We start from the raw sequence: 22947 nt of genomic DNA, 5'->3' as shown, positions 1-22947 counted from the left end.
ACATTACTGGGAAAGAAACTGCATTGGGAAAGAAACTGCTTTGGCAGCACCAACTCTGTCTAAAGAGCATCATAAATCATAATAATCATTCTTATTCACAACATTCAGATAATTTTGAGGCAGTTAAAAATTTTTGGTTTATGCACATTTGTTGATTTTGCCAATCAGAAATTGCTTTGTAGATGGTATTAAGCGAATAAATAAACAAAATAAAAAGAACAGACCTTCAGAAATATAGATTTCTGTGTATAGTTGTCATCTTTGCAAAATAAGAACAAATACATTTCTTACTTTTTCTCAGGGTCTATTTGCCAATCGAGATCCCAACGCCACCCACGAGGGGGCATAAAACTTTCCTTCTTCAACTTGATCTTCCCGGTGACATCTGACCACTTGGGGCAGCCGGTCAAACCCTTGGTGCCCCAGCTGCCAAATAGCTTGAATTGATTCTCGTACTGTGGAAGAAATGCACAAGTTAGAGCTTACTTGCTGCAACAAAAATAACGACATAATTCGACGTTGCGACGTCAATCGATATGCCTCCACACACATCGTCTTTGTTAGCCCCCGTTGGACTTGGTCTGAAACGGGGGCTTATGGATTTGGTCTTGTCCATCTGTTCGTGCGTCCGCAACCATATCTCGTAGATTTAAGGACCAATTTTGTTCATACTTGGCAAAAAGACAAAACATGATGGTATGCATATGCTCATCATTTTGTTTCACGATGCAATCAAAGATGGCCAAATGGCGGCCATTTTAGTTGTAAAAAACCCAATATTGACCACATCCTCAACCATTCCTTGGACATGCATTTACTGATTTTGTTCAAATTTGGTACACAGATAATGAATGATATGATACATATGCACATCATTTGTTTGTCAAGATCAGATCCAATATGGCCGACTGGCACCCATTTACGGTGAAAAAACCTGATATTGACCACGTCCTCAATCATTCCTCTGACATGCATTTAACGATTTTGTAGAAATTTGGCAAACAGATCATAGAATGATGGCTTACATATGCACGTCATTTCTTTTCAATATCAGATCCAAGATGGCCGACTGGCGGCCAGTTTGTGACTTAAATGTGGCCCCATCCACTTCTCAGACATTCATAGACTGATTTTCTTCAAACTTGGCACAAAGACAACACATGAGTATACATAAGCAGAAGACTTTGTTTGGTCATCTGACAAAAGATGGCCGACTGGTGGCCTCTAATTCCGTAAAGCAAAATTACTAAAACCACGGAGGCGGCCATGACATTTTATGTCTTTTTCTTCTTGTGTTCTCTAACTTCAAAAACCTTTATCAAATAACTTTCCTATCTAATTTTCCTATCTAACTTTAACTTTCCTATCTAATCAAAACCTTTGAACTCCTATCTAATCTGCACATATCATGGTACATGCACTTACTTTAGTTCAAATCCCTTCCCCGATAACATTTTTATCTGACAAAGATGTCAAAATCTAATCACTTCACCTTTGAATCATAACATATACACAGTACTTATACCATGTTTGGTGAATCATTGGTTCACAACTTAGCATAGTAACAGAAATTTTACTAAAAGTGACGTCAGACCTTTTGACCCCTTAATCTAATCAGTTCATCTTTACATCATTATACATGCATGTACCAAGTTTGACTTGGATCCCTTCAGCTGATAAGTTATCGTGGCAATGAAAACCTATCACAGATGCACGGACAGACGGTCGGACAAACCAAAAACATAATGCCTCTGACAACTTCTTGGGCGGAGGCGTAACAAGCATGTTTCATCATTACCCTGTGCTCGCCAATCGAAAAGCAGGTTTAGGCATTTGGTTGCGTACGTATGTGCGTACATGTAGCGTGTGCATTAAAAAAATTCATTTTCTCGGCAACCGTTTGGCCAATTGACAACATTTTACCATAGGAGTGCCTCCACCTGTGTAATTTTTATTTATAATTATGACGTCATAGGTTACATTGTACAGGCACCATCTTGAAAAATCCGAAAAACGTTGCACCTCTATATCTCCAAGGAAAAAAATTAAACGTGGCTCATTGTAAAAAACTCTAAAAGTGGAATAAGTATTGTTGATGACGTCATTGGTGCCATAATTCTGACATCATAATTCGAGAGGGACAATGTTCAGTCTGATCAGTTTGAAATTTGTTGAGCATGATCTATGCAACAATTATATTGGAGAATATAAATTTATGATGTCATCGCTCACATGGTCTGGCAGCCATCTTGGATCAAAGAAAGAAAGAAAAAAAAACCTTCAAAAACAGAAGAGTTGGCTCACACCAAGTTGACTGCGCAGGGTAAGTTTTCTATGAATACCATCTAGGTCTATCAAGAACACCAATGATCACCATCTCTAGTTACAGTTGACTATGCTGAAAAATAATTAAGTTCGTAGCTAGGTTTGACAAGTGAAAGACTAAATAGTTTATAGAAATTTGTTTTGTAGAAGCATGTCATTGCAAAAAGAAAATATTTTACAACAAATAAATTACAATAGAAAAATCACAGAAATAAGTCTTTACCGTCTCAACGAAGACTGCAAGTTTTCCTTCGGTTGCTTCGTTTATCTTCTTTTCCTCGGAGGCAAGACCAAGCCAGAAGCGCACCCGAAGTTGAGCAGGGACCTTGTCTTTTTTCTTTTCATCAGGGAGTGGCTGTCAAAGAAAAGGATAGAAAAATGGGGGTAGTGGTGGAGGTGTATCCTCATTGGAAAAATATCATTTAAACCTCTCTCCATACTGTCAAGCAGTATTTCCACACTTTACGCAAAGGTTTTTCACATTTCGTGGTTGGTGTACATGCCATGGGCCGAGCAAAAGCACAAAAGCATGTTCTTTCACTGGATAATGTCAATTAAAACAAATTAAAGGTGGATCTTACCTTGAGGAAAAGGGTCTGTGTTATGCCACAGTGTTTCCCTTTCGTTTTTCCAGCACCATTCAGAACGTCATAAGCAGGGATGCGGCAATATGCCTCACGTTTGTTGCCAACCAACATCCAGATTGTGACATCTGGCATGCTGTTTTGGGGCTACAAAAAGAAAATCAGTGTATTGTGGTTTGAGCATGTACATGGGTTCAGCACGATTTGCAAGTCATGATACAAAATAGAAATAACAACATTTAAGCACTTGGAGGTGCATAGAAAAGGAGACGGTAAGATTAGGTGCCATGTTTGCTTGAGCATTTGAAAGTTATCTCTCCACGAGTTTTCCCCTCTCTTGATCTGTGCAATGCCAAATCCTCTCCCATTTCAACCTTCTCCCACAACAAGCTATGTGATCCTGCAGATTCAGCCACAAAATATATACATCTCTATCTCTATCTCTATCTCTGTTGGGTCATAGAAAGAGCAGAAAAGAGTGGAACAAGATGCATAAATTTGGGTGAAGCTATGAGAATAAAATGGTTAGAGTTATCCACCGTAAAATGTCACAAGATGTTGACTTTTCGGCCAGTCACCCTTCATAGGAGCAATAAAAAGACATTGTACTTGTTAGCTGTTGTGTGCAGATATCCCTTTTTGTTTCGACTACGAAGCCTGAGACATCAGCACCTTTTTGGCAGATAACTTCAACAATTTTATTCTCACGTTTTTACGGTATTCTCTTGTCACCAATGCAGACCGTTAGTTCTGTGTTGGAACCAGCAAATGCAAACATTCGAAATTTGGCCAGGATATCTGCACGCAATGGCTAGCAAGTTCAAAAATTAAAAGAAAATTCAGATTAACAGAAATCGACTTTAATTACCCGATTTTAAATTTAAAACTGTTGTCAAATGCTTTCATTTCCTCTAAATTTGTCAGCAATTTTTTTTTCTACCAAGATTACGAGTTAAATTTTAAATCGTGCCACCCTGGCTGGTCCCTCATATTGCCCACTTCTAAAACTGGTGGTATCATTCACAGGAACCACATTGCTGATACATCAACAATTTCACTTCTGGAAAAGTGTGTGCACATGTAATGCATGCACATGCATAACCTAATTTTATTTTTAAAATATCCATTTTAAAACATCCTCAATGTTCCGATCCTAGCTCGTTTCCTCCAATCAAGCAAATCATCAACTTCTCTAATCACAAAACGAAAAGAAAATGGTTCAACTAGCATCATTATTCTTACCTCTTCAGCCATATTTTGCAACCAATCATGCCAGTCCTGAATTTCAGACATGGTATCATCCAGCTGAGTGGCTTCCTGGCGCATTTTGCTTGCGGCATCGAAGACTTTCTTCAACACCTGGTTACGAACCTTCTGCAGCTTCAAGTCCAGTGGTGTGATTGTAGAAACGTCCGATGCAATAACAAAAGGTTCACTGTCGATGCAAAAAGCCACATATTGATGAAAGCAATGACATGAATATCCATTTGCCTTTTTTAACCGAGCAAGTGTTCCTAATTCCATAAACAAAAGTGTGTCCATCAGTGCTTATCAATGCCAATACTCTACGGACAAGGGGCAAGGTTCTTCTACAAACACGGGCTAAACGATATGTTGTGACCTACTTCCGGACTAATTCCCTTTTGTTCTGTTTCTTCAACTTGTAGTCTTTTGATTTCATCTTACACTCACTTTTCTTTTCCATCCATGTCTCAAGTGAAAATAATACAAACACAGACACCGTTAGTCGTTTTCCTTAATACACAATTGTCAGATCCACTAAACTGGCTGCCAGAATTCTACCAGTCCCTTTGCAATGAAGCAATTCTCATCATTTCAGGAGCATTGTCCCTGCTTACAATTTTGACTGAAATAATGAAATTAGTTTCATCTTTACCTGCAGTCTTCAATGACTTGATCAACAAGAGACAACCAAACGGATGCGAGTTGCTGTTCAGGAAGTTTTGCTTTCATAGCGTATTGTAGATCTTTCAGTTTCCGTGCCTACAGAGTAACAGCGAGAAGATTATGGAGGCAAAAAATAAGAAAATTCAGTACATCTTCATAAAACATGCACAAAGTAGCAGAATGAGTAATACAGTGCCTTGAGAAAGTATTCACAACCGTTGACTTTTTTTCCACATTTTGTTATATTACAGCCTGAATTTAAAATGGATTCAAATAAGATTTTTTGTCACTGACCTACACATAATATCCCATAATGTCAAAGTGGAATTTTATTATAGAATTAAATTTTTTTTTTACAAAATAATTAAAAATTAAAAGCAATAAAAAATAAAAATCTAGTGTTGAAGGTTCCCATGAGCACAGCAAGCTCCATCATTAGGAAATGGGAGAAATATGGGACTACCCAGACTCTTCCTAAAGCTGGCCATCCAACCAACCAGGCAAGAAGGACCTTTGTCAGGAAGGGGACCAAGATCCCAATGACCACTCTGACAAAACTACAGAGTTCATTGGCTGAGATGGGAGAACCTGCCAGAAGGACAACAGTCTCTGCAGCACTTCACAAATCTAGGCTTCATGGGAGAATGGCCAAACAGAAGCCACTCCTGAGAAAAAGGCACATGACAGCATGCCTGGAGTTTGCAAAAAGGCATGTGAAAGACAGAGCATAAGGCAAAATATTCTGTGGTGTGATGAGTTAAAAATGTAACTCTTTGGTCTGAATGCAAAGTGCTACGTGTGGTGGAAACTGAGCAAAACCACCTTTATAACACCATCCCTACTGTGAAGTATGGTGGTGGCAGCATCATGCTATGGGGATGCTTTTCAGCGGCAGGGACTGGCAGACTTGTGAGGATAGAACAAACAATGAATGAAGCCAAATACAGGCAAATCCTTCAGGAGAACCTGCTTCAGAGGGCAAAAGACCTTAAATTGCGGCAAGGATTTACGTTCCAACAGGACAATGACCCCACGCATATATCCAAAGCAGTTTCAGTTTTTTTCTAGTTTCCAAAAGTTTCCAGTTTTTCCAACCCGACAGTTTTTCATTATCAATATCTTGTCCACCCCATTATTCCTTTCCTGCCCCCATTCCTTCACACCCATTATTTATCAATGTCTCCCCCTCCAACTCCGCCATTGGTCCCGTCACTCTATATTTTTCCTTTTGTCCTGTTATGTCCTGATTTATTCAGTGCACTAGCTCTTCCATGAGGCTTGAACAAATCCCAAAAATAAAATAAAAACAAAGCACGATGCATGCAGCACACTTTTCCGGCTTCCGAAAGGTTTCTTGAAAATGCTCTACATGACTTGTTAATTTGATATCTAAAGATTGTATAACTTTTGACTTCTTGGAAAATGAGCAATTATGCAGAAATTTTTTTACTTTGAAACTTCCCAAATATAGAGTTTTATCTCACATGTAAATATCAAGTGAATAAGTTTGGCTATGTAGTTGGTGGATTACATCAAGATATATTTACTTCAAAATTATGACAGAACCTCAGTCGCTCATTAGCAGACTAACAATGGAAGATTAGTATTTTTGCCAATGCTTATTTGTTCGCATCACAAACGAAAGCACAAATCAAATACACAGATCATTAAATAATATTCTAAATTATTTTTAAACGATGTAACTACTCACTCAAATGATGCTAACTCTTCACTGTCATCTCAAATTATTCATTCCCTTTACAGGACAGATTATGTTGACCCTAACAGAAGTTTTAAGCAGATTCAAACCAACAAAAAATTTAGCTTTCATGACAATCAAATTAGCTATGGAATCCACTCATTTCTTTTCACTCACTTGATATGCAAGAACAGACACACTCGCCTCAAAGCTGTCTAGCCTGGGTTTGAATCCTGACAACTGCAAACTGTCATTCTGGTGTTCACAAGCAGGGCGATTCATCAATGTGTGCCGTCCTTCGGATGGACGTTAAACTTGGCATCCCATCTGCTGACATCCGTTTGCGGACATTAAACAACCCACGGTGTAGTTCTCGAAGAGTAGGTGATCTATTGCTGCCACCATTCCCAAATTCCTGCACTACCATACAGAGGGCAGTGCATCAGCGAAATAGCCATGCCCTCAGCCAATTATACTACCCCACAGCCTTGTGCTTGATAGAGAAGAAGAAGAAGAAGAAGAAGCAGAAGAAGAAGAAGAAGAAAACGAAGTGTTGTGAAAGACTGGTGTTGATGAAATATTCTGCAAATACATATAATCCAATCACTTCGCCACTTTGCCAAATTCCGACTTCAGTCAAAAGCTAATCATGCAAGCTGCCCTTGGAATGCAAACAGGCATGAGAACCAGTTTAATTACTATTTTATCATTAGGGTGGTGTGCTTTGAGTCTTTATACTCATGCCCTTCATCACGTCAATACCTATTTTAAACCAGCTTTAAAATGCATCCATTCAAAGCAATGGCGGCATCATTTAATGCTTACTTATACAGATACCAAGTTGGCTTCTTTACAATTTTTACGTCCCAGATCATTACCTCCTCCACCAAAGGTGGATGGAGGTTATGTTTTCACCCCTGTCTGTTTGTTTGTTTCTTTGTGAACAAAATATCTCAAAAAATTTGTGGACGGATTCGGACAAAATTTGGCAGAGATGTAGCGTATGTGACAAGGACGAAATGATTAGATTTTGGTGAAGATCAGGATTCGGATCCAGCTACTAGAATTTCTTAAGTGATTCTTCACCATTGGGAGATAGGGCCAAAAACAATACAGAGCGGGATATCTCAAAAAGTTGTGGACGGATTTGGACAGAACTTGATGGTTGGGTGTCTGACAAGGACAAATAGATTCGATTTTGGTGAAGATCTGAATATGGATTCGGATATGAGAATTTTAAAATTTATTTAAGTGATTCTTCACCATTGGGAGATAGAGCCAAAAACGATACATAGCAAGATATCTCAAAAAGTTATAGACGGATTTGGACGAAACTTGGTGGACAAGGAAGAATCAATTAAATTTTGGTGAAGATTCGGATCCGGATCTGCCTCGTAGAATTTTTTTTAAAGTCATTCTTCACCATTGAGTGATACGGCCAACCAGGCATAGGTATGCTCTCTACTGAATGCCGTTCAAGCTACTTATGAAAACAAATACTTATGCACTCAACTTGTAGAAAAAGGATGTTTCTCAAGGCATTGAGTTAAAACCTTCCTCTTGGCAGGTAGCTTACACTTTGCTTTTTAAAATATTTGTACCACACCCTTGAAACAGACAAGGTGTTCAAATTTTTACTTTGGGTGAGACAAATAATGCCAAAAAGAAGTTCACACTGCTTGAAAATGGCATTCAACCAAGATAAAATAAAAAAGTTTCTTCTTTACCCTTCTCTTCGTAAACCTTTACAAAGCTTGCTGTTTTTGTTTTTTTTGTTTGTTTTTCAAACTAAATTCTCTTTGCCCTATACAATGCAGGGTTAGTACTTATTGATGGGATTTTAGGGTAAACTTCATGCCATCTCCTTACCATACAGGTGCCTATACCTAGCTTCTTCAACCACAAGTTATTTTGACAAAAAAATAGAAAAAACAACACCCAGATTCTAGAAAATGATGCAACCAGCTGCCACAGGTGCCGGTGCATACAAAACAACTTAAAAAGTTAAAAATTGCTGGTTTCCGGCTATTCACAAAAACTGAATCAATTTGTCCTCGTCACACACTCAACATGTCCATCGAGGTGCATCCAAATCCGTCCATAACGTTGAGATATCGTGCTCTACATCGTTTTTGGCCCTATCACTCAATGGTGAAGAATCTTACTATAATTCACCAAATGTCTGTCCGTCTGTTTGAAGGTACCACAAAAACAGCTCAACCGATCGAAACAATATTTTGTGTGGGTAATCCTGGGATCTCCAGGAGTAAAATAGGCTATTTAGTTTTCCCAATTTCAGCTTTGGTCTCCTGTATTCTCAGGTTTGGACTCCCGCATAACATTCACGTTCGCATAACGTCCATTGTGACGATGTTCTCATTGTGACGATGTATGTGTTCACGGTAGTGTTTGACGTGACGGTGTGAACGTAATTTCGTAATGTTTTTCGTTTCGTAATCCTGTAATGAACGTTTAATGTTTAATGAACGTTTAATGTTTAATGAACGTTTAATGTTTAATGAACGTTTAATGCCCTTCGATGTCCGGGGCCGCATGCGCGCTACACCGGACGGGCCAGCGTGTACCTTGCCCTTCGCCGTCAGGCTCGGGTAAACCGCTGAGCCCCATCCGTGATGGGGACTGAGGCTTGAGACAGTGTCCTTCATTAAAAGTATAATAAACGCTGTCTCCATCGATCTTGCCAAGGCCGTAACAGCTATCGGCTCAAAATCCTTTTAACTGTTGATTTGGTACAGTTACACGTATCGGGAATTTGGTACACCTATCTGGAGTACATACGACATAGCGATTGTGAACACTATTATCGATCACGATTCACAATCACGATCATAGTGTATCGATCACGATTTGAAACACGATGGAATAATATTTACCAATATGAACAGTGATGTGGCTTTTATTGAAATTCTAAAGATACTGTTTCGATTTTGATGATTTGCGTGTGATACGATTCAACGGATGTTTATATGAATCGTTTAAAATAAAAAAACCTTCAATTTCTGATATTTTGCCTTTTCATTTGGGCTTCCCAATTGGAGTCCCGCCCATAGGGCGGGTACCGTTGCTAGTCACTAAAAATTCTAGCATCGGATCCGGATCTTCACCAAAACCTAATCAATTAGTCTGAATCACACTCAAACTGTCCACCAACTTTCGTTTGATTCCATCCATAACTTTGAGATATCCTGTTGACAAACACAAAACACACAGAAAGGGGTCAAAACAACGTCCGTCCACCTTCGATGGAGGTAATTACATCGCGATGTTTGATCTCCTGCCAAATAGCAAACCTATTCCAAAACTATTCCTATAATCTTGCATGGTGATTATTCCTATATGAGCTACATAATAAATACTATTACCATGAGGCACGTGCGCACACACACACCAAAATGATATTTCTAATTGGTTGGACGCAGTCTCACCAGACGATCACAGGTGAAAATGATTTTGTTGAGCATATGTAATCGAAAGTTGATGTCTTCCCAGAAACAGGAAAGTGAGATCACAGGCTTCTTGTCAATCCATGGAAGGAAGTAGTAATTGCAGCCTGCAGAAGGGTTGGCATGATGAGTGGCAATAAAAGCGTTAAACTACACAAAATGCTAGTTGCAAAAAATATGCAATAAATCATTATAAAATGTAATGTATAATGTTCATTACAAACACATTCATCAAACATTAAGCATGCCAATGTTTGTTTATGATTTGGGGATTTAGTTTTTTGTGGGGTTTTGCCTTTCATCATCCTATAATAAATAAGGCAATTCCCTGTCGGTATGCTTGTACGTATGCATGTGTGTATGTATGTATGTATGTATGTATGTATGTATGTATGTATGTTTATGCTTGGAAAATTGGAAAAAAACACGACTGGACCAATCTCCCAAATATCGCATGCATCCCAGGATCAGGTGATAGGCAACAAACCATCACCCTCAACCCATTCGTGGGTGAGACGACTTAGGATTTTCACCTGTACACGTGGTACAGTGAAAGTAGTTTACACTGACCCCTGCATGCTGTTGACACGGGGAATTACTAGACATGGCACAGAATATATTTGCCCCACCTATCCAATCCTCTCACCATCCCCTTCCCCTCTTCTCACCTCCCCCATTCCCCTCTTCTCACCCCCCTCCTTTGTATATATTTATGCTTGGAAAATTGGAAAAAAACACGACTGGACCAATCTCCCAAATATCGCATGCATCCCAGGATCAGGTGATAGGCAACAAACCATCACCCTCAACCCATTCGTGGGTGAGACGACTTAGGATTTTCACCTGTACACGTGGTACAGTGAAAGTAGTTTACACTGACCCCTGCATGCTGTTGACACGGGGAATTACTAGACATGGCACAGAATATATTTGCCCCACCTATCCAATCCTCTCACCATCCCCTTCCCCTCTTCTCACCTCCCCCATTCCCCTCTTCTCACCCCCCTCCTTTCTCCACCCCATCACCACTGCCCATCTCCTCCCCTTCACCTCTCTCCCCACCCTCCCCCCCCCCCCCCATACAGGATGCTCCCCAAGGGAGCAGGTGTTTCTAGAATGTAAAATGTAATTGTGCCACTGTTGACCTTCTGAAGTTAATAACGTGCAAATAAAAAAGTATTAAGACTACAATGAAACATTTCACCTCAAGTAATTCTGATCAATAAAATCATGGATATGCTGCAATTCACCTTTACACCAAAGAAAAATATTTTTACCTGCTAAGATGCGACGATCGTGGGCACATCCTTAGCAAAACTTACCATCAAACACAACGCGGCTGAATTGAGTGACTGATGCCAATGGTTTGCAAGACGAGTCAAACTTGTTGCCATAGTTTCCCATGCTGACTTCAAATTGAACAGCGTCATCCAACTCCTCCAACATTGTGGCCGAATAGAAAGCAGCAAACAAGCTGAACTTGCGACGCCGCAGGTATTTCTAAAGTGGGTAATAAAGAAAAACTTGTCATGTTGAAGATGTTTCAGGAAGGATAAACCAAACCTCAAGAAATGTTGCATTTAAAACTCATCCTTTAGGATTGGTATTGTTAACTTTTATGGGAAGATCTTAATTTCATCTTAAATCCTCCTCATTAAAGCAAACAGAAGAAGCAGCTTATGGTATCTGAGCACATTGAACAATGCTGTACAGATTATATTCAAATCTATCAATATTACAAATCCTTATCGAAGCACAACAGCCCAAAACAATGCCGATCTTGCTACCTGTTGAGCACAAAAACAAATAGATGCTTTGAAGCAAGTTAGATGGATTATATTATCAACCAATTTTAGTACAGTGTTGGGCTAGTGTTGGTGTTGAATTAAACCCTGGTGTTGGTGTGTTGGGCTAGTTAAACTAATTAAATTAAACCTAAGGCTAATTAAACCTAGGCTAATTAAACCCTGGTGTTGGGCTAGCGGCTAGGGTGCCAGCTTAGGATCCTAGGATCCTGGGTTCGAATCCCGGTCGATCGCTGAATTAACGCCAGGGGGGTTGACTCAGCCTGTCATCCTTCCGAGGTCGGCTAATTGAGTACCAGTTCACTGGTAATTCCCTGCTTGTCGTTAAAGGCAGCAAAAAGGGTTGGCGTCAGGAAGGGCATCCGGCCGTAAAACATTGCTTCAAAAAGGGGACCGAAAAACAACAACAACCACGGTCCCCGAAAAAGGCCAACCCCCGCTTGCGGGGAAAAAAATGGCCTCTAAAGGTGGTTTTTAGTACAGCATTCCAATAGAAAGCTTCAATCTCAATAAATCTCATCCAATTATCAAACAATACAATATCAGTTTCCATGAAACAAATCCTAATGAGAGACCAATAAGCCAAATAGACTCCTGCAGAGACAGTTCTTTCTGCTATTAAATTCACATCCATATTTATTTGGTAAAGACTATAGAATGGGAATATTACCAAAACTTGCCTGAAACTTTCATGGCTGGGTGTGTGTATGTGTGTCCATGCGTATGCATGTGTGCATGTGTGCATGTGTGCGGTGGGGGAAGTGAGTGGGATGAATCTACTCAATACTGTGTAATAATGGGACGACTGAAATATTTTTCCATCAATATAATTACAATACGTAGTTTACCTCAACTCTCAGCAAGTCATCATTGGCAATGGTCTCTTTTGGCAATGGTACTTCCTCGTCCAGCTTTGTGACTACTTCCAGAAGCAGCCGTCCTCTGTATGCCATTCCCTCGCCCTGCGTGGGCAGAAAACATTGACATGAGGTGTATGCTCGTCATGGAAAAGGCTGTGGGCTTCAGTATAACATTAACTATGTTTAAAACAACTGAAATAAGTTAGAAAAAAAACAAACAAGACCAATGACCCAGGACATCAATGAACGTGGATCAAAGGGAAGTATCACAATCAATGAACGACAAGGACTGATTATTTTATCGGAAATGACAGGACGAAAGTATCACAATCGATGATGATGAAATGAAAGCATCACCTCTTCCCTCCTTGTTTGGGAAGTTAATTTAAATCCATTCCTCTCCACCCACACTCACCTCCTTTTATATCAAATTTTGCTTCGGTGAAAGATTAACAATCCAAATAACATCCAAAACGTAGGCTTCCCATGGTTTCGAGCATACATCCATAGACATCCCATTTATTTAATCCATCTGTGTGCCAAAGCATAACACCAGCTTCCACAATTGAGACGACTTTCCCATTCTATCACAATCTGCCTTTAATATCGCAAAGCTTGTTTGTTACATAGCAAAGGATTCAACTACTTCACAAACAATGCTCCCTCCCACATGTCAGTTGTAGCAGTGCACAAAAGCATTGTGGTTATTACTTGTTACCACACCAATCACGTTCACCTGACTTGCTGCACCTCGTTTTCTCTTTTCCATGCTGAACTTGCACTCATGGAAAGCCACTTGGAAGTGAAGTTTTAACTGCAATCTGCAAATGTTTTTTTTTGTTTGTTCGTTTCTTTTTAACTCAGCTTTTTTTTTAACCGGAGGTGTTTTCACTCCCTCTGCTCGTTACTTGTAAAATGGAGAACTTTTCAAGTACATTGGTCGGTCTACTTTGTTATTCTGCCTGTCTGCTTGTTTGGTACTCACCTACAGGTCACAATTCTAAACCGATCGTCATGAAACGTTACCAAGTTGTAGAGGTCGTCACAACTGAGAAACCTATTTTTTTTAATTTTTTTTTTTTTTAAATATACAGAGTCGAGGCTCGTGAAAGAGCTAAAGTTGGGTAAGCCTATTGATTTGAGGTCAAAGGTCATCTTGAATAAAATTTCTAATATCGTCAATTTTTCATCCGATTGACTTGAAAGTTGAACAGCATTTGCATATTGCGTCACCAAATGGGGAAACTAACTTGGTGAAAATGTCAAAGATCAACACAAGCTCAAGCTTCTAAAATCATCAATTTTCATCTGAAAAATCATCAATTTTCATCCTATTAACTTGAAAATTTAACAGCAATTGCCTAGTGTGCCTCACTGAATTGGTAAACCAACTATTTTTAAGGTCAAAAGGTCAACTGAAGGTCAAAGTTCAAAAATCACTTCTCATTCGATTGACCCGAGCTATGATTAATATCGTCAATTTTAATATTAATGAAATGGACAATTTGATGTCTCCATGGCAACTTTGTTTTGGGGGGAGGGGGTGTGGATGGAGGTACATTTTGCAAGCATTGTGCTCTGCATGGCGTCTTTTGTGTTTGTCTGTTTGTGAACAGGATATCTCAAAAAGTTATGGACGGATTCGGACAAAATTTGGTGGAGGTTGGGTATGTGACATGGACAAATTGATTGGATTTTGGCGAATATCCAGATCCGGAAACAATAATTTAAAAAAAAATTAAAGTGATTCTTCACCATTGAATGATAAGGCCAAAAATGATATGTAGCATGATATTTCAAAAAGTTGTGGACGAGTTATGACAAAACTTGGTGGATGAGTTGGGTAAGTGACAGGAACAAGCGATTTGATTTTGGTTCAGGGTCCGGATCCAGATATGACCAATCAGTGTGAAATAAAACGTAATCTATTCAACCTCGCAGACAGATGTATGTGCTCGCTACCTAATGCCATTCTAGTTTTGTTTTGTCTTTGCTTTCAAGAGTTCTAATAAAAACTCCTTCTACCACTTTTGTTTTTTTCCTTAACCCACACTGAGGTTTCTTATCCCACACTGAGAAAAAAAAAATACGAACAATGAGAATGATGTTTTTCTGCAAGAGTTGTGGAACACAAAGTTCCATTTTGATCAATATGTTTGCTAATTCAATGAGCGATGGATGAATACAAAATGATGCCCACAACCTATGCGATCAGAAAATTCTGGGATGCGTCATGTCGCTCCTTGTGTATATGGATTCCAGCAATCAGTTTGTCAATGCCTTTTCCATCATCGAAAAGTGTTCCAGTTAACAACTGCCAAACACACCTCGCCCAAGTTCAAATCTTCAAATTCATTGGTGGTAGAAGGTTCTCGCAAGTTGCCGTACATGTTCAAAAAACACGGGCCAAACGTGGGCAGAAAGCCTGAGGTGTCCACTACAAGAATGAGAAGGAAAAAAAGGAAATCAAAATGTGTGACACGGTTCGTTGAAAATTTGACAGCTACTTGTGAAAATAACAACAACAACAACAACAACAGAATATCAAAACAAGAGACAATGGACAAGCACTTGCAGAATGTCAAATAAACACTGACCACCATCCTCCAAAAAGGTAACAAATGATGACCAGCCTAGGGGTAACAACTCATACATCATGTCGTTATTAAGAGATAGCAGGTGATATAGTAGTATTGAGGCTGTTTCATCAATATGATTGTGAAAAGCTTTGGAATTAATCATGGATCATGTGCAAGAGATTTATCACAATTAACTGAACATGGACAAAGTGACAGCACAATGGGTCCCTCAGCTGCTGACATCTCAGCAAAAGACCTCATTTGTGTTACTGAGTGGAACATTGATCAGGTAGTTCTCTGTGCTGTAATGCATCTAATTGTCATCACCCCACTGCTTTCATTTCACTTGGCCCCGATTAAGTCCTTTGATTCTTTTTACATCGTTGGCAACTGGAGATTCAAAATGAAAGCACAATGGGAATGTTCCAAAATAAGTCTCATTTCAACAGAAGACACTTGGAAGGAGGAGTGCTGAAGCATGCCACTTGTATTTAAAATTTGCCACCATGCAATTTCCATATTTTCAGACAACTCAACCTGTGATTGAAACTTCAAAGCTACGAGGAGGAAAAAGCAAATGCCCCAATATGGCTGTTCACCTTGTCGAAAGATTTTTTTTTCTATATACAGGATCAAGAGTTGTGGAGGAGCGAGAACCCTGAACAGATCAGGAGGTCCATCGTTGAAACGCTTCAAAGCTAAGAGCTCCGCACCGATATCTGTCTGTTTTTCTGTTACCACTTCATTGCTGTGTTAATTGTGTTTTGAATCCATTCCCATGTCTTATTTGTATCCTTCGTGGGTGCTGTTGATACAACTCCACGTGTCTTGCCAATCAGCATAGGCATCATAGAGTAGGAGGGCTTCATTGGCTCGAGACCGACACATGCCTCAAAGTTTCCTTTCACCTGGATGTTCTCCTTTTATACTTCTCGGCTTTTGATGCTACTTCTTCCTCTTCTTTTCCAAAAAATATTTTTATGACGGCTTGATCAACAACCACTTCTGCTTGACATTTCCCTCCTTCGCTCATTCTTTATATCTTTAATTCCTCCTATGAGAACAAATTAGCTTCTTGATATAAAAGCATTTGAATCATTCTCAGCACCAATGAAAAAAATTTTACTTAAAAATTTGTAAAGTAAAATCACTCAAAGTTTGCCTTTAATTTTTTCAAATAAAGAGTACTTCGTTTTCTGATTTTGTCCAACAACCTCAAAGGTTTTCTGAATCATCATTTTATGTCTTCCTCTTCTTCCTCAGAATTTATTTTCCAAACCCATTGATGATGGCTGCCATCTCCACATGTTGGTGGGTTTCATGAGGTGGAATGGAGACCTACTATGTCTCAAAGTGTGCGTCCGTGTGTGCATGTCCTATCTGCCACCAGTGGTCATCTCCAGGCTGTATGGCCAGGCCACGTCCCAAATGCATGTCGATCAGCATGATACAGGGCACTATGTGCTCAGCTCTCGCCTTCACTGAAGCTTCCGCTTTCAGCTGTCTTCACTCCCATCAATGCTGTTCAATTTGCCCTGATCTTTGATCCCACTCGTTCTTGTCAGGAGGTTGGCAAAATGGAGTCACCAAAGCTTGATCCCTTGTCCTGGGCCAGTGGGAGTCGACAGAGCCCACCAAGCTGCAGGCCTCAGCCGCTTGCAAACGCATGTCGAACAGTGCCACACCAGGTTAAACATGCGCAATCCTCTGTCCCACCAAAGCTGCTGCCTCCCTCGCAGTTTTCGCTCCTATCTTCGGTCCTATCTGTCCCCGACGAAATGGAGGTGGTGGCAAAGAGCCGCACCTCCCCTTCGGCATGATTGTGTATGTCTCTCCATTTTTTGCCTCGTTACCTCACTGTCCATTTAACCTTGCTCTTTCATGATCCTTGCTCTTGCAGAAAAAATAAATAATAATAATGTAGTTCCATCAATATTAAAATTAATATGTTAATCTACCAGACTTTACACTTTAGAGAAATTAAAATGGCATAAATTACAATTTTTTTATGAACACAATAATTGTTAGCAATTGCTTTGATTAGAAAGCTGCGTGTGCAATTTTTGCAGATTTTAGTATAAAGCATGCATCAGACAAAACATGTATTGTGATTACCTGCAGATGATTCATCATCTGATGTTTCTCCTGTATTTTCATTCAAATAAATAAAATCATTATTAGTGAAAAGTTCAATATTCATCAATAAATCAGACAAAATTGAGTGGCTGCCCACACTTTCTAAAAAAAGGTTATTTTCAATGGACATATCTTCATTGAGTAATGTCTAGCTGGTTAAAAAAGAACAAAAAAAGAAAAACAGACTTTTACCAACAATCCAGCACAATTTGAAAGGTAAATGCAAGAATAAGTAATTCAGTGTAGGTGCTTTACAAATGTACCACAATTAATTTTTTTAATTAAAACGTAGGCTCACGGAAGAGCATTCTAGATGAACTGCATTTGGAGTATATGTCAAAACAAAACAAAAATTCAAAATCACCTTCATTACTTCCGCCAGACATTGAAATCTTGGAAATGTCCAAAAAAATAGTTCCAATAGGATCATTTTTGCTTGCTCGGTCCCTGTTCACGAACATCAAATAAGATACAATGATGCATATTCATCTGCAAATCTATTCAGTCATACAGGTAAAGGTTAAATAGCATTATTTAAATGTTTACATTAGGGGGAGGAGGTGTCTTTTTAAAACATATGCAAATATGTTCAATTTTTTTTTTTTTTTTAAGACTGACAAATTCGCAAGAATGCAATCAATACCAAAACGAATTGCACCACCTCATCCCCCACAAAGGCATTAACTCACCAATCGAACATGGTTAACTTGATTGCCGAGCACATTGATGGAAACTGAAAAGAGAAACATAAATAAAAACTATTTTAAATAAAATAGGACTGTATACTCAAAGTTTCAAATACTAAGCAACCTAGAGCTGATGCTCATATCAAAAAGGGTACAAATGTTGTAAAATATTTTAAAAAATCCAATATCTTTGCATTGCGATTGATGAAGAAATCAAGAATCATCTACCCCAACCAAATATTTCGGTTTTTAATTCCCAACACAGAAGCGATCACATTACTCACCTTGATGGCCATGTTGACGGTCTGGTTGAACTCAGGATTTGCATTTTGTCGGATAACGTCTGTTTTGAGCTGCGTGAAAAAATGGCAAATTTCATCAATATTAGTCTCCCAATTTGCATGAAGGATTCAATTCATACAGGATTCCATTTTACCAAAGTTACAATAACATTAAATTATTCAACAAACTCCAACGAACATTAAATTTTATAGGTAAAATATAGCAAATGTCAACGTCAACAATCACCAACACCACCCACTCTTGTTTATTCGTCGTTTTATGAAAGTCCTTGATATTTGACATCAATAAACACTATTTCAATGTCAAACTACCGCCACCCTTCAGGCCAAAATCAAAGTGTACTCCTACACTTCTTAGAGCAAAGTTTACAGTTAAAATTCATTTAGGCCTACTCACATCATTATTCAAGCTAAGATGAAGATTAGTTAATGATGACATTACCAATGATGAGCTGAAATATGTTAAAAACAAAGATTGGAAAATACATTAAAGAGTTAAACAATAAAATCAATTCATTCACTTCTCCCTTCATTGTTCATCATGATCACCATCTATAGCATCTTAACCCAAGAGGTGCATTTAGTGACGAACAAGTGTCCAATTCGGGAGGGCTGGACAGGAAGCTCGGTTGAGTGTCAGGCAGTGATATCAGTGTGGGATTGGGAGGAGAGCAGGGGAGGATGGGATTTAGATGATAAAATGTCTATTTGGCAGAAGGAGAATGGCAGGTACTGTAGTTTCAGAAATGGAGAGAAAGACAAGGTACAAGGGAAGGGGTGGTGGCGAGGGGTGAGGTATATCAGAGCGTAGGACAAGGTACAAGGCCAGGCTTACCCGACGTTGCCCGGTGATGTTCTAATTTTGTTTACATTTTGAAGAACTCAATTTTTGTTTTTTTCTATTCTTTGTGGGTGCCTAAAACACTTCGACACCCACGAAGGAAAATTTATATTTAATACAAACACAAACACACACATACACATACACACACACATATAGTATACATATATTTACCGTCTTGCCAGCAAAATCAAATTGCACAAAGGGGTCAACCATGTTCTTTTTTTTCGACTCTCTGCCAAAGAAGCTCTTGACCCCTTGCATCATGGTATTGTCCACTGTAAAACAATGATAATGAAATACTATGAAACAGGTACTATCATACATTCATTTATGGTTTCAAGATCCTACAATTATTACCTTTAAAGACCAACACAGAGCCCTGGCCAACAAAATAAAACAAAGTCATTGGCATAGACCCAGGGATTAACAAAAGCAAACATTTTAATGCCATTTTGAAATTTTTTGAAGATTTGCACACCTCATCTAAAGGGATGAGGTTCAAATTTCTTAACCAGAGTAGAAATAAAATTACAAGACGATAATAAAACCAACTAAAACAAGAAAGAGCAATCAGAGATTGCAAACCCTCACCAGGATGTATTTGCAGTGGTTTTTAAGGCTTTTGTGTCAAAACAAATATGGCGGCCGAACCACGTGACCGATGACCATTATTTTTTTTCTAAACTAATTTATTCCTAGATTATGCTCAAGAAATTTCATCTTGATCGGATGAAGTTTTGTACTTGCCGAATTATGACGTCATAATGGAGGCACCTATGACATCATTAACATATTTTATTCCCCATGGAGAGTTCTTTACAATGAGCCATGTCTCAATTTTTTTTTATATTCAGCGTTTTTGGAGATAGAGGTGCAAAGTTTTTCGGTTTTTCCCAAATGGCTGCCAAACCACATGACCGATGACATTATTTTTTTTTCTCCACTAGTTTATGCCGACATGATGCTCAAGAAATTTCATCTTGATCGGATGAAGTTTTGTACTTATCAAATTATGACGTCATAATGGAGGCACCTATGACATCATTAACATATTTTATTCCCCATGGAGAGTTCTTTACAATGAGCAATGTCTCAATTTTTTCTATTCAGCACTTTCAGAGATAGAGGTGCAAAATTTTTCGGTTTTTCCAAGATGGCGCCCGAACCACGTGACCTATGACGTTATAATTTCATTTAAAAAAATTCTACAGGTGGAATTGCACCTATGCTGAAAATTTCCTGTCAATCGGACCAACGGTTGCAGAGAAAATCATATTTATTCTGTGCGGACAAACAAATGGACAAACGCAATACCCTCTCTTCTGGCGAGGGTAACCTGTGTTCATTGAAAGAAAAACCTCACCCCACGCAGTGTTCAAGGACATAATTAAGTTGAAATAAAATAAAGATTTTAAAGGTTGTATAAAAAAAATTCCGGGCGTTTACCAATGTTTATGCAGCGTCTTATATGTCACCATATTTAACACGACCAAGTACTGCAAAATGGAAGGGATTTGAAAGAGGGAAAAAGGCGATTTGTGTTCTACAGTGTTCAAGAATATAATTTAATCAAAATAAAATAAAGACTTTTATTGCAGAAAAAAGATTTGTGTCATAATATTCACATTTCTCAATGTGTTGTATTAATAACACACAGGGTCAGAGAAAGTTATTTCCCACACGTGTCATACAATATATGTCACCGTTATAAGCACCTCGACACTTTTAACGTATTCCTCACCCTTCATCCTTAATTTATCTACATGGTGATGTGATGCATCTGCATGTTCTTGCAGATGCATCACATTACCATTTGCCTTCAACTCCATTTTGTATTTGTTTACCCACTGCCCCATGTTATTTTGCTCACTCACCAACCCCCACCCCCACCCCCACCCCTTGCATGAAAAATATCTGTGGTAACTATGGGCAGCAGACACCAAGTTATATCAGACAAAACAAGTTGGATGTGGCTAATTTGGGGGCAGTTGAGAGGCATTTGGTGACATGTAGTAAGAAGGGTCCCAAGCCATGTTGATTGTCATGCACCAACCACCAGCTTGATGCCCACTGCAAACATGCTTTGCTACATCAATTTTTATATCCATACATGTTCACTGATACTTTCACATCACAGATTACTTTATTTTTAATTGCCAGTTTTATGATATTGGTAACTCTGGTTTCAGTCCTCTAACCCCAACCACCTCCAGATTAACTGCTCTCCCCTCTGGGCTGGTGCTCCTGCCTCACACCTAGCTCAGCATCACGCTGTAGAAACCAAAGCTGTCACAATCATTGGTATCTCCCGCAATTAAGCTGATTCTGAGGACCTCTCTCACCGCAGGCAGGTTGGTGAACTTTGTCTTCTACAGACTGCTCTCCAGCCTAGCTCCCCTTGCTCTGTCTGTGCTCTGTCCCCCAAATATTCCTGCAGGATGCACAAGATCTGCCAGCAACCCTCTTCTGGTAAAAACTGCCAAAATCAAGACTCTCTGCTCACGTTCATTCCTCTTTTCTCCCGCCTCTGGAACAAACTCCCACGCTCTCTTCAATCCCTCTCCTTCCTCCAGGTCTTTAAAACAGCTGTTCACCACCATTTCTTATCTTCCCCCATCCAAAACCTTGATCTTTTCTACCCCTGTTAAAACACCCCAAATCCACCTTTTTCAATCCCCAACTTCTTTCCTGAAATTCCCAGTAGTGAAATTCCTAGTAGTGTTAATTTGCTTTATTGTTTATCCACCATGTGCCCCTCCCGCCTCCCCCAGCCCTCCCCCTTCCACAGACCTACCGACATCCTTGTTCTCTACTGTTGTTGTGCTTGTGTGCTTCCCTCTCTCTCCCGCTTACTTCATTGTATGTTTTATGTGTCTGTGCATGTTTTGATGTTCAATGTGTTAGCTCTTACATGAGCCTCGATTCTGTATACAAAAAAACCAACAAAAAACCTCACAAAAATCCAGGCTGCTTGCAAACCTCAACTCCGTTATTTATCGCTGACTGATGTTGACATCAGCAGGAGCGGCAGCCATTCAAGTATATATATATATATATGTATATATATTATATATATATATATATATATATATATATATACACACACAGTCACATGAAAAAGTAAGTACACCCCATGTAAAGTTTTGACTTTTTCAACATATTTCAACATACAGCTATTTGATCTTCATTTCAACAATATTGACAGAGGAAGGTGATATAATATAACAAATATCATGAAACATTTACATTTTGTAGTCCATTGTATAATTTAAATAAACATAAATGCAAATTTCGCATGTGGAAAAAGTAAGTACACCTTTGGCTCTAATAGGTGGTATTGCCCCCTTTGGCAGAAACAACCTCAAGTAGGTGTTTCTTATAACTGTCTACCAGTCTCTGACATCAACCAGGAGAAATTTTTGCCCACTCCTTCATGCAGAATTCTTTCAGCTGTGCGATGTTTGAGGGGTTTCTTGCATGCACAGCTCGTTTCAAATCCCCCAACATCTCGATGGGATTTAGATCTGGGCTTTGACCTGGCCATTCCAGAACCCTCCATTTCTTTCTTTTCAGCCATTCCTTGGTGGATTTACTGGTATGTTTAGGGTCATTGTCATGTTGCAAGGTCCACCTTCGGTTGAGCTTCAACTTTCTGACAGATGGCCTCACATTATCCTCAAGCACCCTCTGGTACAATGAAGAATTCATAGTGGATTCTATGATGGTGAGCTGCCCAGGCCCTGATGCAGCAAAGC

At 39.2% G+C, this 22947-nt stretch overlaps 1 protein-coding gene across 2 annotated transcripts in view; it reads right to left on the bottom strand.

The window, feature by feature from the left end:
* The window catches only part of LOC137423207 (myoferlin), a 213775-nt gene that overhangs the window by 115221 nt on the left and 75607 nt on the right, over positions 1-22947 (bottom strand). For both annotated transcript variants that reach the window (XM_068110102.2, XM_068110103.2), the window contains exons 13-26: positions 19364-19467; positions 18331-18399; positions 18050-18093; positions 17725-17807; positions 17340-17369; positions 14973-15082; positions 12634-12747; positions 11303-11480; positions 9963-10087; positions 4807-4913; positions 4152-4344; positions 2907-3056; positions 2549-2680; positions 292-455 (exon numbers count right to left, since the gene is read on the bottom strand). In XM_068110102.2, the coding sequence (XP_067966203.2) occupies positions 292-455; positions 2549-2680; positions 2907-3056; positions 4152-4344; positions 4807-4913; positions 9963-10087; positions 11303-11480; positions 12634-12747; positions 14973-15082; positions 17340-17369; positions 17725-17807; positions 18050-18093; positions 18331-18399; positions 19364-19467 (1603 nt within the window). The remainder of the gene's footprint in view (positions 1-291; positions 456-2548; positions 2681-2906; positions 3057-4151; positions 4345-4806; positions 4914-9962; positions 10088-11302; positions 11481-12633; positions 12748-14972; positions 15083-17339; positions 17370-17724; positions 17808-18049; positions 18094-18330; positions 18400-19363; positions 19468-22947) is intronic.

Source organism: Myxine glutinosa, chromosome 3 (genome assembly GCF_964187855.1).
Source record: "Myxine glutinosa chromosome 3, kmMyxGlut1.1, whole genome shotgun sequence".
Lineage (NCBI taxonomy): Eukaryota > Metazoa > Chordata > Myxini > Myxiniformes > Myxinidae > Myxine > Myxine glutinosa.
This window is presented reverse-complemented; position numbering and strand designations above follow the sequence as displayed.